This window comes from Cornus florida, unplaced genomic scaffold (genome assembly GCF_030987335.1).
Source record: "Cornus florida cultivar Cherokee Brave unplaced genomic scaffold, ASM3098733v1 CherokeeBrave_3.0.0_Hap2_Chr09, whole genome shotgun sequence".
Taxonomy (NCBI): domain Eukaryota; kingdom Viridiplantae; phylum Streptophyta; class Magnoliopsida; order Cornales; family Cornaceae; genus Cornus; species Cornus florida.
This window is the reverse complement of record NW_026775579.1, coordinates 52351539-52364788: the sequence shown is the minus strand read 5'-3', so window position 1 is coordinate 52364788 and position 13250 is coordinate 52351539. Positions and strand designations below refer to the sequence as shown.

Below are 13250 nucleotides of genomic sequence, written 5' to 3'. Positions count from 1 at the left end.
CCTCAACCAAATGATACCATTACTACCATGAGATATGGAACAAGCATGCAAGATGCAGATTTGGTAAATTCATTGGCCGCGAAAATGGCACCCGGACTTGCACATATTGTCTTCCCTTTGATGCAGGTTTCACCCTTTTGAGGCCAGAGAAGAAAATTCTGCAGCCATGTATTTCTTTCAGATGATTTGCTTACACATTCACCGGCCCATCAAAACCAGAGTTGTGTTCTTATAAATCGTGACATTTTTGTAGTCCGTAACGATTTCATCAAAATATGCTAGAAAGAGTACTTTAACGTATACAAGCAAGGCAGAAATCCTGTATCCGTGAAGACCAAGAGATATAAATATTACACACAAAATAAATTTCTTCGGTTTATCCATCTTCTTCATACAAAGAAAGTTGTGGTAGGTGGGTGGCTATACCAGTTGGACCCAAGAAGTATAAAAATGAAAAAGAAATATCAGGGACTGAAAGAGATTTCATCCAGAGTTTGTACACAAACTTTAAAAGATATATAAAAGGTCTTTTGGAGACTTCAAGGTCCACACATGAAGGAAGCTGGAACACACATTATACAAGCAAATACATGAAAACTATATAATATTAGATTTACCTCATGAACACGCTGCTCGCTCCTAACTATTTCACAGTATGACTTTCATCTCAAACTCATCACAGAAGGCCATGGAGTCACTCCAGCTGCTGGCAGTGATGGTCGAATGATAGGGACCCTCTTCACTACCGAGAATGCTTCATTAAGACGAGCAGCACGGCTCATGAACTGAGATACCTTCTGCAAAATATTGAACAGAAATGATAAACAGTTGGAAATGCATCACCCTTCAGTTCTTGTAAAACAATTTTCATGGAACCGGAAAGCAAAAGAGCACAACAGACCAAAAAAGAAAGAAAGAAAGAAAGAAAGAAGGCGACCAACAAGTGAAAATCCTTAACACCACAAGACCACATTTTGATTTCTTACTTTCACTTAAATCCATTCCCATCCGAGAGAATATAGAGAACCCAAATAGATATTTCGAATAAGGTTGAACGTGAAGTATTGCTTAGAAATTTCAAAATGTTCCATAACCAAACACACCATATCTTATGTAACTTCCCCAACATTTAAGACCATTTACTCACAGAAGATCACAACAATGAAGCTGCTTACATATATTTAATTTACTTTGAGACACTGTTTTGGACTCGATGTACATTTCAACCATAGGCTGCTAGTACTAGCAGCTTCTATAAGACTATTTTGATGCTTGCATCATTCGACAAAGACATGCCTCGTAATCTATGCAAACCTTCTAGTATTCATGCAATATTTTCATATATACATGCATACATATATATATATATAGAGAGAGAGAGAGAGGGAGAGAGGGAGTGAGAGAACGAGGCTACTAAGGGAATGCCTACATGCTTATCATGAGCTCCTCCTTTAGTCCAATTATCCCATGCAGACTTTTTTTTAAAAACACAAAACCCGGTTCCACAAGCTCTCTTGGTCAAAATTTCAGCTAAAGATGCCTCAGCATTTTGTAGACACTCAAGATTAAACTGCAATCATTTCCCTCTTTTGAAAAAGTGAAGCAAATTTCACCTCTTTCAATAGTCTACCAATGAAAATGAATTTAGAACTGAAATTTTAAAAGTGATACCTACACATGCTTCTAAAATTTAAAATAATAGGGAAAAAAAAAGAGAGAAACTATGCAAAAGTGTACAAAGTTCTCTCTGACACATGTTTTTCATATTGTGATTATCATAGTAACTGAACTACTTTGGGACTTAAGTCAACTCTAGGACTTAAGCTGCAAAGGCCAAATACTTATCCTATTCATTTGAGCCATTGTAAAATAGGTTCGTCAAAACTGACAATTATAGTATCCTAAATGGAATTTACATTTCATTATAGCACTCCAACTTCGAGTCAAAATTCATTTTAATGATTCAGTTGATGATAGGGTGCATCCTCAAAACAAGAAAAGATGTTTTTTCTATGAAGATAGAAATCTCCCTTCAACTGCTAAATAATATTGGCGCATCACAAGGACAACCAAAGGAGAAACTTAATGCAAGACCTCTAGAATCAGGCCATCATATATAACTGGCCAACATCCAAACGGGTAATTGAATTAGCCAGCATCCTGGCAAGCTTCCAAATTACTATGATGTTTAGATGTCTTACAATATGTTTGCCATGCAGTCAACCAGAATTGCAGAAATTTAGAAAAAGGTATCTTTAATACTTTTATCACATAAGAGAATGCCAAATGATACACACATATTTAGACTTTTATGTATATTTTCTTCAGACTAAATGCTAAAACATATTGTAATTCTGATTATGTAGAATCTAGTAGGGTCTATAAACACTTCTATTACTCAGAATAATTACTAAATACTTTTAAAAAAGATCCAAGGGGGGAAATCAAATATTTTTCCTTTTTTTTTTAGAAGTGTATTCAAAGAAGCGCATCATAGAGGGCACTACCTGTGCACAAACGTAGTAAACAGAAGAACAATTATTAAGCTCCTTCTATACAGCTAAGTATCCTCTATATAATCTACAAACGCCTGTAAAAAATATGCTTGAAAAGCAAAAACTAAATGTAAACAACATCAATTACACATCTCAATTAGAATCCAAATGTGATTATATAACAACCAATTGCATAACCAATCAAGGTTGTAACCTTTAAAATAAAAATTCAATCCAGTCCACATTATGGTCATGCAACAATCCTTTTAAATTTTAGCAAATGAACAATAAAAGTTCCCTATACCAAAAGATTTAGATTATAGTTCCTGGGAAAACCATAAGGTGCAGTTCAATCTCAAATTCAACCAAAATGTACCACACTAATGGATTAAATACCAAAAGAAAACCACTTTCAAACCAAAAAATAAAAAATAGGTAGCAAAATAAAACTAAATGCCTTAAAGAACTGACCTTATCATCCACAGTAACCTTCAGCTGCAAGCTTCGAGACTTCTGTTTCATCTTATATAATCTGCGTCCCAGAATAACAAAGCCCATCACAGCTGCTGCCACAGAGAAAGTCCATACAGGGCTAACCCTGAAGACACAATACTTCAAGAACTCCAATGGAAGCTTCCACCACACCACACTCCTCTTCTCTTCCGTTCCACTCGATTTCACTGGTACAATCGCAACATCTTTATTCCCAACCGAATTATCATCTCCGCCGTCACCCTTTTCTTCGCCTGCAAGCTCCGGCCCCTCTTGTGAATTAGCATAATAACCAATACCCATCTCACTGTCCTTCTCCAAGTCCTCAAATCTCATTTCAATCGGAATGATTCCACCCGAATCAGACCAGTATTTCCCGGAATTTTCACTATGGGTCTCGATTTCTCCAATCTCTTTGAGACCCACTTGAACTTTTTCATTTTCAACAAAACCCAGTTCGTTTTTAGCATCAAACTCACCAAATTTACGATCTTCAGACCGATCACTACCGGAATCGGACCAAAACTCGGCCGACTCCTTCCTCGGATACCGCGTCTCCGTCCCGGGATCAATCCAACTCGGATTGTCGGACTCAACGGAACCTCCCTCACTCACATCAGCCTCCGGAACAGACCTCACGTACTTTCTATGGGAATCTAGAGAGAAGTAATCGGAGCGAATCATACCTTCGGAGTCACTCCCGATTTCCTCCAAACCCTTGAGGTTCTCAACCGAGTATGACGAGTTAACCAGGCCTGTATCGTCCGATTTGTGGAGCACCTCCCAGTCTTGAAACTCGCCAGCTTCTTCTTCGTTGGATGATGCCATGATGGTCCCAAAAAGATCGAACTCAAACCCTAATTTTACAGGAATGAAACAGGAGATTAGGATGATAGCAGAGAAAAGGGCAAAAAGTAGATATAACCCCCCACAAGTCACTCAAACTGAGAAGTTGATATTCTCTCTCTCTCTCTCTCTCTTCGTTGTCATTTGTTCTTTTTTGGGTTAATAATAATCTAATATAAGGAAATCCAAATTTCAGTTACTTCTAATTTCTAATTAATTAATTAATTATGTAAATCTAATATACAACCAATTCATGGTAATACAAGCTGGTATTTATCAGAAAAGTAACTGTATAATGGTGCCTTTTTGATGCATCGGATTGAGACAAGATTCTTTTCACATGAAAAGAAAATTTTCTTTTAATGGTGCATTCGGACCTTTTGGGGTAATATATGCTAAGGTAATTTATACAACGAGTAGACTTGAATTCTCTAAAGTTAAAAATAAGAAAGTTTAAAAATTATACTATTTTTTAGATAAGAAAATTTTACTAAAATTTAAAAACAGCATCCTTTTGAATTAAGAAAAATTCATCATACTCTAACATGGTTATCTATATATATATTCTTTTCCAACTATTACAATTGTCGGTAAAAGTTGCATGTCTTGCAATTATATTATCATCAATCTTAATTCCATGGCAAACAACATTAATTTTTGCTGTGAAATTTTCCCCCAATCGTGGGAATGAGCAAGAAAAGAAGAAGAGAGGGAAGATCTTTTTTTTTTTTAGAAAAGATGAGGGAGAGATAACGACGTTAAACATCGTTAGAATATGATGAATTTTTCTTAATTCAAAAGGTTGCAGTTTTTTAACTTTCGTAAATTTTTTGCAGTTTTTAAATTTTCGTAAATTTTTCACAATTTTCAAACTTTCTTTAAATTAGTTGACATGATTTAATAATAGCAGTAGATAGATCTTAAATGTCATTTGTCAATCTGTAATGAATTCAACTTAAAATAAGTTAGACAATATTTAACTTTGACAATATTTAACTTATAATCTACTAGAACTAGGAAATGCATGCTCCTTCAAAATTAATGTGATATGAATGATAAATTAATTTCAAAATACGAAAGAATAATTAATTTTGAACCGGGAAAGAAACCTCAATTTGATTTCTTTTTAACTTTATTTTTGGAAGCACCCATTTGAAAAGAAAAAAGAAAACATAAATATAATTAGATTTATATATTTTTTTAAGAGATTATAAAGTATTTTTAGTTCATAAATAATTTGGTATATCATCTTTCTAATCCCCCGAAAAAAGAAAAAATAAAAAAACTTGCATATATATATATATATATATATATTTTCAAACCCCTTGGCTATACAAGTCATTGCTAATAAATTCATTTCTAGATGGTGCAAGATTTGAAAGGATGAGGATGGTCAAATGAATTAAATAACCTAAATCATGACAGAGTGTGACAAAATCATTTAGGGCAGGCCAGGAAAACTTGTTTTGAAAGAGTATTGCTACTCAGACCACAAAGTACACCAATTAAACAATCCAAACATTAAAAACTATGTGCTTCTTTAAAAAAAATATTAAATCAATTGAACGAGAAAGTCAAAAAAAGATGATTAATACTCCTTTATATTAATGAGATTAAACCATGAAATATTGGTGAACTTGTATGTATTGTTTCATTTTTACCACCAAAACACACATATTATTATTAGTCCTTTGGCGGTGGTTGAGGAAAAAGAACATATCCTTTTCTTAATACACATAGAATTTGGGAGGATCAGAAGAGGACAACTGTCAAGTGGATAGAGATAAAGTATTAGTGGATAATATCCTTTGATATTATCAATAAATTCTTTTCACAGCCCATGTATTTATGGAATGCCCATATCAGGTGAAGGATTATGCTGTGCACGGCGTTGTTTGCAATGGGCCAATCGGGTAAAGGTCGCGGCCTAAGACGAATATTAGTATAAATTAACCAAATTAATCTGTTCATTGAGGTATGTAAGGGTCCTAATTAGTAAATTCGCGTATAATATGCTAATTAAATATGTACATATAAATTTTTAAAAAATACTCCCGTTTTTTTTTTTAATCATATAATGCGTTTATTTGTTTTAGTTGCCCTTTTTAATTCGTGTTTATACTTTAGGTAATCTTTTTTTTATTTTTTATTTTAAATTTCATTCACGTTTCTAATTGTGTATTTTTGTCAAACACACATACTTAATATAAATTATGGTTTTGGTATAACCCTTCTTTTTCACATTATCAAAATAATACTATTTGTATACAATCTCAGTTGTTCTATTGTTACTCTAATTTTTTTTTTTTTAATTTCTTATTATTTTCAATCAAATGCTTAATTTTTAATCAAAGTAATGAAACACACACATATATATACATTATGGAACACTATAATTTCAAATAATCATATATTTTTATTGATATTTGTAGATATTTATAAATTTTTTATTTTGTTAGTATCTTTTTTATTAATATTATTATTATTATGATGGAAGTTTGTAAATCACCACATTTACTAGATGTTTTAGTAGAATATAAAGATATTTTCACAAATATCACACCATATACTTATGCATTTATTAATTATAAATATATAGGCTATTTATGAAAAACAATCTAGGAAAAATGAAAAAAAAAAAAAGGATGCATTTTAGGATTATGTTAAATAAAACTCTAACTATCATGGAGGTATTTCAATAGTCAAATCACATTTATCTGGGTAAAAGGGAGAGGTATTGAAATTTGTTCAAAAATACGCTTAGAGGTTCAAGCAACTACATTTTATTTTTAATTTAGGCAATATAGTTGATTAATTGAATTAAAAAAAAAATTCATTAATTTTGTGGTGAATTGATCATGTAACGGACGAATGGTTATTGATTAATTATAATTATATAGTTTATTTCTATTATGATTATTGTGATAATGTTAATTGTAATATATTTATTTTATTATTTGTTACCAATTATTCATTGTCCTTACAAATATATGATATACAAAAAAATAATAAGATGTATATATCCGAATTTTTGGTTTCTAATTTTTAGCGCATATAATATATTATACACCTACGCATTTGTATTCATATTTTTAAAATGATTTAAACGTATTTTTTAAAAAATATCTAATTATATACGTATATTTTTATATTTGTATTTTTTTATACCATATTTTATTAACTGTGATAATAATACTCTTAAATAAGTGTTATAAATTAAAAAATATTACGTATCAATTGATACGAGGAATCATAATATATAATATACCGAACATATTAGAGTTGTTTGTGCATACCATGCTAGGACGCTTGCACAATATTAATGATACTGATGGCTCTGACGACCACGAGCACACCGAATATATATCCCACATTTACTTACTTTAAACTCTGAATAAAAAATTGAGTGTTGAATAAAATGTCGTGTGCAATGATGCTTATTAATTGAGGCACATGCAGAGCGCGGCTCATAAATAAGGCTGACATGGGTCATCAATACTGCATTTTTAGTGGCTTTGGATGGCTGGATTTTGTTGGCCAAGTTACTATTTGGATTGACAAAAATGAACATCCATGACCCACCACGTGTTTTCTTCTTAGATTTTTTTTTCTTTTTCTGAAAAAAAAAAATCTATTTTTTGTTTTTAATCAATAAACAAAATAAGAAGGGGTAAAGTGTAAAAAATAAAAAAATAAATTTCAAATACCCCCTAAGCTACAAACTGACCCTTGAATTAATGATTTATTATAATTAAAGATGAATTTATTATAAAATATTATTTGATCGTTTCTTATTAAATTATTTTATTATCTTTTTTTCTAATATAAATATTAATTACACCATTTACCTGAATTTTATTATTAGTCAATTGACCATAGAAGTGAAAAAAAATATAATAGAGTTGTGACTTATGAATAGGGATGACAATTTGATTCGTTCTCGCGGTTACCCGTCTCGTTTTTGGCAATTTTGGAGGATCGTTTTACTTATTTGGGCGGAGATGATTTGATGTAATAAAAATCCGCGCGAATTTGGTTCGAGGGTGGGGGAGGTCGCCCCACACTGCCCCACCCCGTTTAGATAAACAAATTACATAAGTACCCTTATTTCATTAGTATATATATTTACTACTATATATTAAATACCCCATATAACAATATTAAAGTAACAAATGAATTTGATTAAAAGAAAAGCTGCAATAGTGAAGAATTGAAGATGAGGAGAAAAAAAAAAAAAAGAACAAATCTATTTCAACAATAAATAAATTATGGTCTTAAATGGGGCAGGGCGGATAACCGCTGAGGTAAAAATATTAAACGGTTACAGGGATAGGGTGGAAAGTTCTCACATTTTCGCGGTTTTGGGCGGAGACGGGTGCGGGATTTTTAAACTGTTACGGGGGTGGGGGAGGGTATACCTGCCCAAACCCGCCCCTGTTGCCATTCCTACTTATGAATACTATTTCTTATATACCATAAAAAATACATTCGTTTTCATACAATATGTTGATAAAAGATTAATAAATTAGTTAAATAAAAAGTACATTCTTTTCAGCCAATACATTCATGAAAAATTAAGAAATGATTAAATTGTTTTTATATTTTCTCCTTATAATTTTTATTTAAACAATTAATTTCAAGAATTAAAGGTAAGTTTATGCAAATTTAATAAAAAATATGTCATCAAATTAGTATTATTTTTTTTTTTATATATATAAAATTGTTGTTTAAACGTTATTCGTTAAGAAATGACATTATAGTAAGTTAATTAAAAAAAAATCACTTTTCATATGTAGTGCAAAATTGATATTTTATTAAACAAATATGAATTTTCCATCTCAATTGAATAACTAAATTAGTGGTCCCCAATAATTTTATAAATCATTTATATATATATATATATATATATATATATATATATATATATATTATTGGTGTGACATATCATTCTCTACTTTTGTCCCCAATAATTTTGGGAGGGATTAGGACGTTAGGAGTTCCTAGATTGTATTGATTGTTGGATTTTATGGATGAAACCCAAACAATAAAAACAAAGTGAACACGACGAGCGTAAAATGTGGTGTTTGGTCAACCAGAATGGAAAGGTCGGCATGATTGTTTCCCTCTCAACCAGAGCATTCACCACAATAAATTGTCAATGTCGGACGAAGCAAGCAACCTATGGCTATGCAACCCCAAACCCTCAGCTGTTGTTGACATTGGAACCTTCGTGTGACAATCTCAATGGCTGAGGGTGAGGGTTTATAAATCCGTGGGCGGTAGACTGAGTAAGAATAGATGAGTAGTCCTTTCATTATAAATTTTCATGACTCTAACCAGAGAATGAAGAACCAAATGAATAGAGCTAAGGCTATTATAAAAAAAGGGGCAAAGTACAGAAAATTTTCCTCCATTTGTAGTTTTTTTTAGTAAACTCTTTTTGTCTATTTTTTTTTTATCAAAAAACTCTCTCTCAACTGTAACATTTTTCTAATAAATTTTCCTTATCTAATTTTTTTTACTAAATAACCCCCTCAACTATCTGAAGGGGTAAAAGAGTTAATATTTGACCAAAATGTCATTTTATTTAAATTTTAATTCTCCCAAATTTTAAAAATTCATATCTCACAAACTGTACATTTAAAAAATAAAAATAATATATGCACACGAAAAGCTTATGAAGTAAAGATTCTAAAAATATAAGATTTGTATAATAAACCTTCATAACCAGAGAAAAATAGGCAATCTAAAAATCTATTCCAACAATCTTATTTTATTTTTAAAAAATAAAATATTTGAGATATTTGCAAGAAAATTTTCAGAATCATTCATTTACATATGGAGCCGAATATATAAAAAATTTAGCTGCAACAAAGATTGATTTCATTAGATATCATATTTTGCATCAAAGCATTTTTCATTCTTTTATAGACTCACCATTTAAAAATAAATAAAAAGGAATATTAGGTCTCTATTGGGGCTAATTCTTTTTATATGTTATGCTCAGTATGAAAATGAATAATTTTGAAAATTTTCTTGCAAATAATCTGAGTATTTTATAAAAAATAAAATAAAATAAGATTGTTGCAGTAGATTTTTAGATTGTCAATTTTTCTCTGGTTATAAAATTTTGTTAAACAAATCTTATATTTCTGGAATCCTTGTTTTATAAGCTTTCTGTTCACATATTATTTGCAATATTTGAATGTACGGTTTAAATAAAAGGGCATTTTGGTCCAACTATCAACCCTTTTACCCCCTTAGATAGTTGGGAGAGGGGGGGGGGGGGGGTTCATTAGTAAAAATTATATAAGGGGGATTTATTGGAAATGGTTACAAGTCAAGAGGGGTTCTTTGGTAAAAAATTAGACGAGGGGATTTACTGAAAAACGTTACAAGTTGATGGGGGTTTTCTGTACTTTGCTCTATAAAAAATTTACATAACTTTCTTTTATAATTAACATTCTCTCTTCCATCTTCTCATAACAAACAAAATAAGGTAACACGGTTTGTACAATGTAATTTAATTTTTAAAAATTTATACATTAATTATAAAAATTCTTAAATCTAAATTATTTAAAAATATAACTAAACTGAGCCCAAGTTGAAAAATTACTAAATTTCAAAGAAACACAAACTAAATTTATTTTTTAATTCTTTATTTTGGATCAATATATAAGTGTTTTTGAAAAAAATAGGAGGCCAACTGAAACTTTTAATGAATTTCAGGGGCAATACCTACAAGGTAATTAATATATAGAGGGTATAAAAGAAATTTTTAAGAAATTTTGGGCGGAGGCAAGGCCCTGCTGGCCCCGCCCCGAACTCTTTCCTACTCTTCTTTTGTCCTTTTCATCTAATTTTTTTACTTCTACTAAAACTAAACGTAGTATAAATTTTTTTTAAAAAAAGGACAAGGTATCAACTTTTGGAAATATTTATGTTTAATAAACGGGTAAGATCAAATAAGAAGAAAAGGAAAAGAATCATAAATTCCACAAGAAAAAAAAAAATGATTAAACTGAAAATATAAAAATTAAGGAAAGGATCACCCAAGCGTACACATGAGCAATATTTAAAATGCATACACTATTTGACGTGCCCAAATCGGATTATCAACCCTCTCAAGAGTTTTAACGTGAAAGAAAATATTTCTAAAATTCGAAATCCATTTGAGCAGGACATGTCCTAAAAGGTCATTTTAAAAAAAAAAAAAAGAAAAAAGGAATGGAATATTTAAAAATGAAAAACGATTTACCTAAAACAATTCAAGATAACAAAAGGACAAAATCAAGCTTGGAATCAAATCAATCATAATACCAGTCAAAATTGTCATGTTTAACCAAAATCCCTCTTGAAAGAGAAAACACCCTGAACCTATATTTCTTAAGGCATCGTTTGGATGGAGGAATTTAGAGGGATTTTTAAAGAAAAGAAAAGGAATAATAATATTAAGTGTGTTTGGATGGAGGGAATATTATGATATGTTTGGTTAGAGGGAATGATTGAAAAGGGATGGATGAGAGGGGGGATAAACAAACTTTTTCGTGTTTGGTTGGAGGGAAAAGAAAAGCGGGAGGAAGCAAGGAGGGATGCTTCATCCCTCATTCCTTTGTACTTCTCTATCCGCCCAAAATTGGGAGGAAGAGGAGAGAGAAAGAAATAATAACTAACACAAATATCGAATTTTCATTTCTAACCTTCCTAAAAATTTGAAATAGATATAGAATTTTTAAATACTGAGGACATATTAGTAAAAAAAATATAAAAACCCTATTTCCCTTCCTTCCAACCAAATAAAAAAAATGTGTCACCCCATCCATCATTTCTACTATCCACTCTATTCAACCAAATAAAAAGTGAGAAAGACACCTTCCATTCCCTAGGGATGCCTCATCCATCCCTTCCCTTATCCCTTCCATCTATTTTTCCATCCTTCCAACCAAACGAAGCATAAGAGAAAAGAAAGGATTGGGAAGGATTTGGAGGGATAGGCTATCCCTCCAATACAGTAAAATCAAATCCCCTTAATTTTGAGAAGATTTGAGGGGAAAGGAAACAATTGAAAGAGAGAGACAAAACTAGCCTTCCAAAAACCAAAATGGAACTCACAGAGCAGTTTCATGATCACTAACCCAACTCTGTTAATCATGGAGTCGTGCAATTCCATGTTCAAATTGAAGTAAATTCAAGCACACATGACTCGAACTGGCCTCATTTTCACCTTTTTCCTCTAAGCCGAGTGATATCTTTCTGTGCATTCTCCGACAATGGCAACATAGATCATGCTCAACTGCTCTTCAACCAAATTCCAGAACCCAATGTTTATATATGGAATACAATGATCATGGGTTACTGCAAAGCTTAATTTCCTGAGATGGGTTTCTCTTGTTTTCGCAGAATGGTTCGGGAATGTGTTGAAATGGACAGTCGAACCTTCGTCTTTGCGCTCAAAGTGTGTGAGTCTGTTTTGTGGATTCAAAGTGAGCGAATCGGTCCATTGTCGAATTTGGAAGGTGGGTTTTGTTTCTGATCTGCTTGTTTAAAATGGGTTGATTCATTTTTATGCAAATCGTGGGTGTTTGAATCATGCGCGTTTCTTGTTTGATGAAACTACCGAGAGGGATGTTGTTTCTTGGACCACAATGATTAACGGGTACGCGCAGAAGAATATGCCACACGAGGCTTTGAGGCTCTTTGACTCGATGCTGTCAAGTAGTGTTGAACCTAATGAAGAAACTATGATCACAGTGTTTTCGGCTTGCTCTTAGAGTGGAGACTTAAGTTTAGGGAAATTTGTTCACGAGTATGTAGAAAATAATAATTTGAATTGCAGTCTAAATTTGATGAATGCCTTGTTGGATATGTATGTAAAATGTGGTTGTTTGATCACTGCAAAAGTGATTTTTGACAAGATAAAAATGAGGGATGTTTTCTCATGGACTAGCATGATCAATGGTTATGCCAAGAATGGGGAGTTAGATTTGGCAAGGAAGTATTTTGATGAAATGCCTTATAGACATGTGGTGTCTTGGAATGCAATGATTGCAGGGTATTCACAAAACAATCAACCAAAAGAAGCTATAGAATTTTTTTATGACATGGAGAAAGCTGGTTTGGTTCCTACAGAGAGCACTTTGGAAGAAAGCTGGTTTCCACCAATATTGCAAGAAAAAGGGTAAGATGGTAATTTCATTATTATTCTTACCCTTCTTTTCTCTTCTTTGTGTTATCCAAATAACAATATTGTCAATTCTTTTTTTTTCTCCTATCTACCCAAACATGAATATAAATTATAACTATCATTTCCTTTCTTTTCTTTTCTCTTAGAATCATTTCTTTTCTTTTCTCTCCTATGTATCCAAACGAAGCTTAAGAGTAAGGGAAAAGACTTTTTAAATCAAGAATGATTATTTA

At 31.7% G+C, this 13250-nt stretch overlaps 1 protein-coding gene and 1 pseudogene across 1 annotated transcript; one reads left to right on the top strand and one right to left on the bottom strand.

The window, feature by feature from the left end:
* Positions 1–324: 324 nt before the first annotated feature.
* On the bottom strand, positions 325–3979 carry LOC132273920 (uncharacterized). The gene is made up of 2 exons (XM_059775028.1): positions 2967–3979; positions 325–797 (listed from the first exon to the last, which is right to left on the bottom strand). Exons 1-2 carry the CDS (start codon positions 3813–3815, stop codon positions 663–665), a joined length of 984 nt encoding a protein of 327 aa, XP_059631011.1. The 5' UTR covers positions 3816–3979; the 3' UTR covers positions 325–662.
* Positions 3980–11956: 7977 nt separating this feature from the next.
* Positions 11957–13015, top strand: LOC132272611 (pentatricopeptide repeat-containing protein At2g22410, mitochondrial-like; annotated as a pseudogene).
* Positions 13016–13250: the final 235 nt, after the last annotated feature.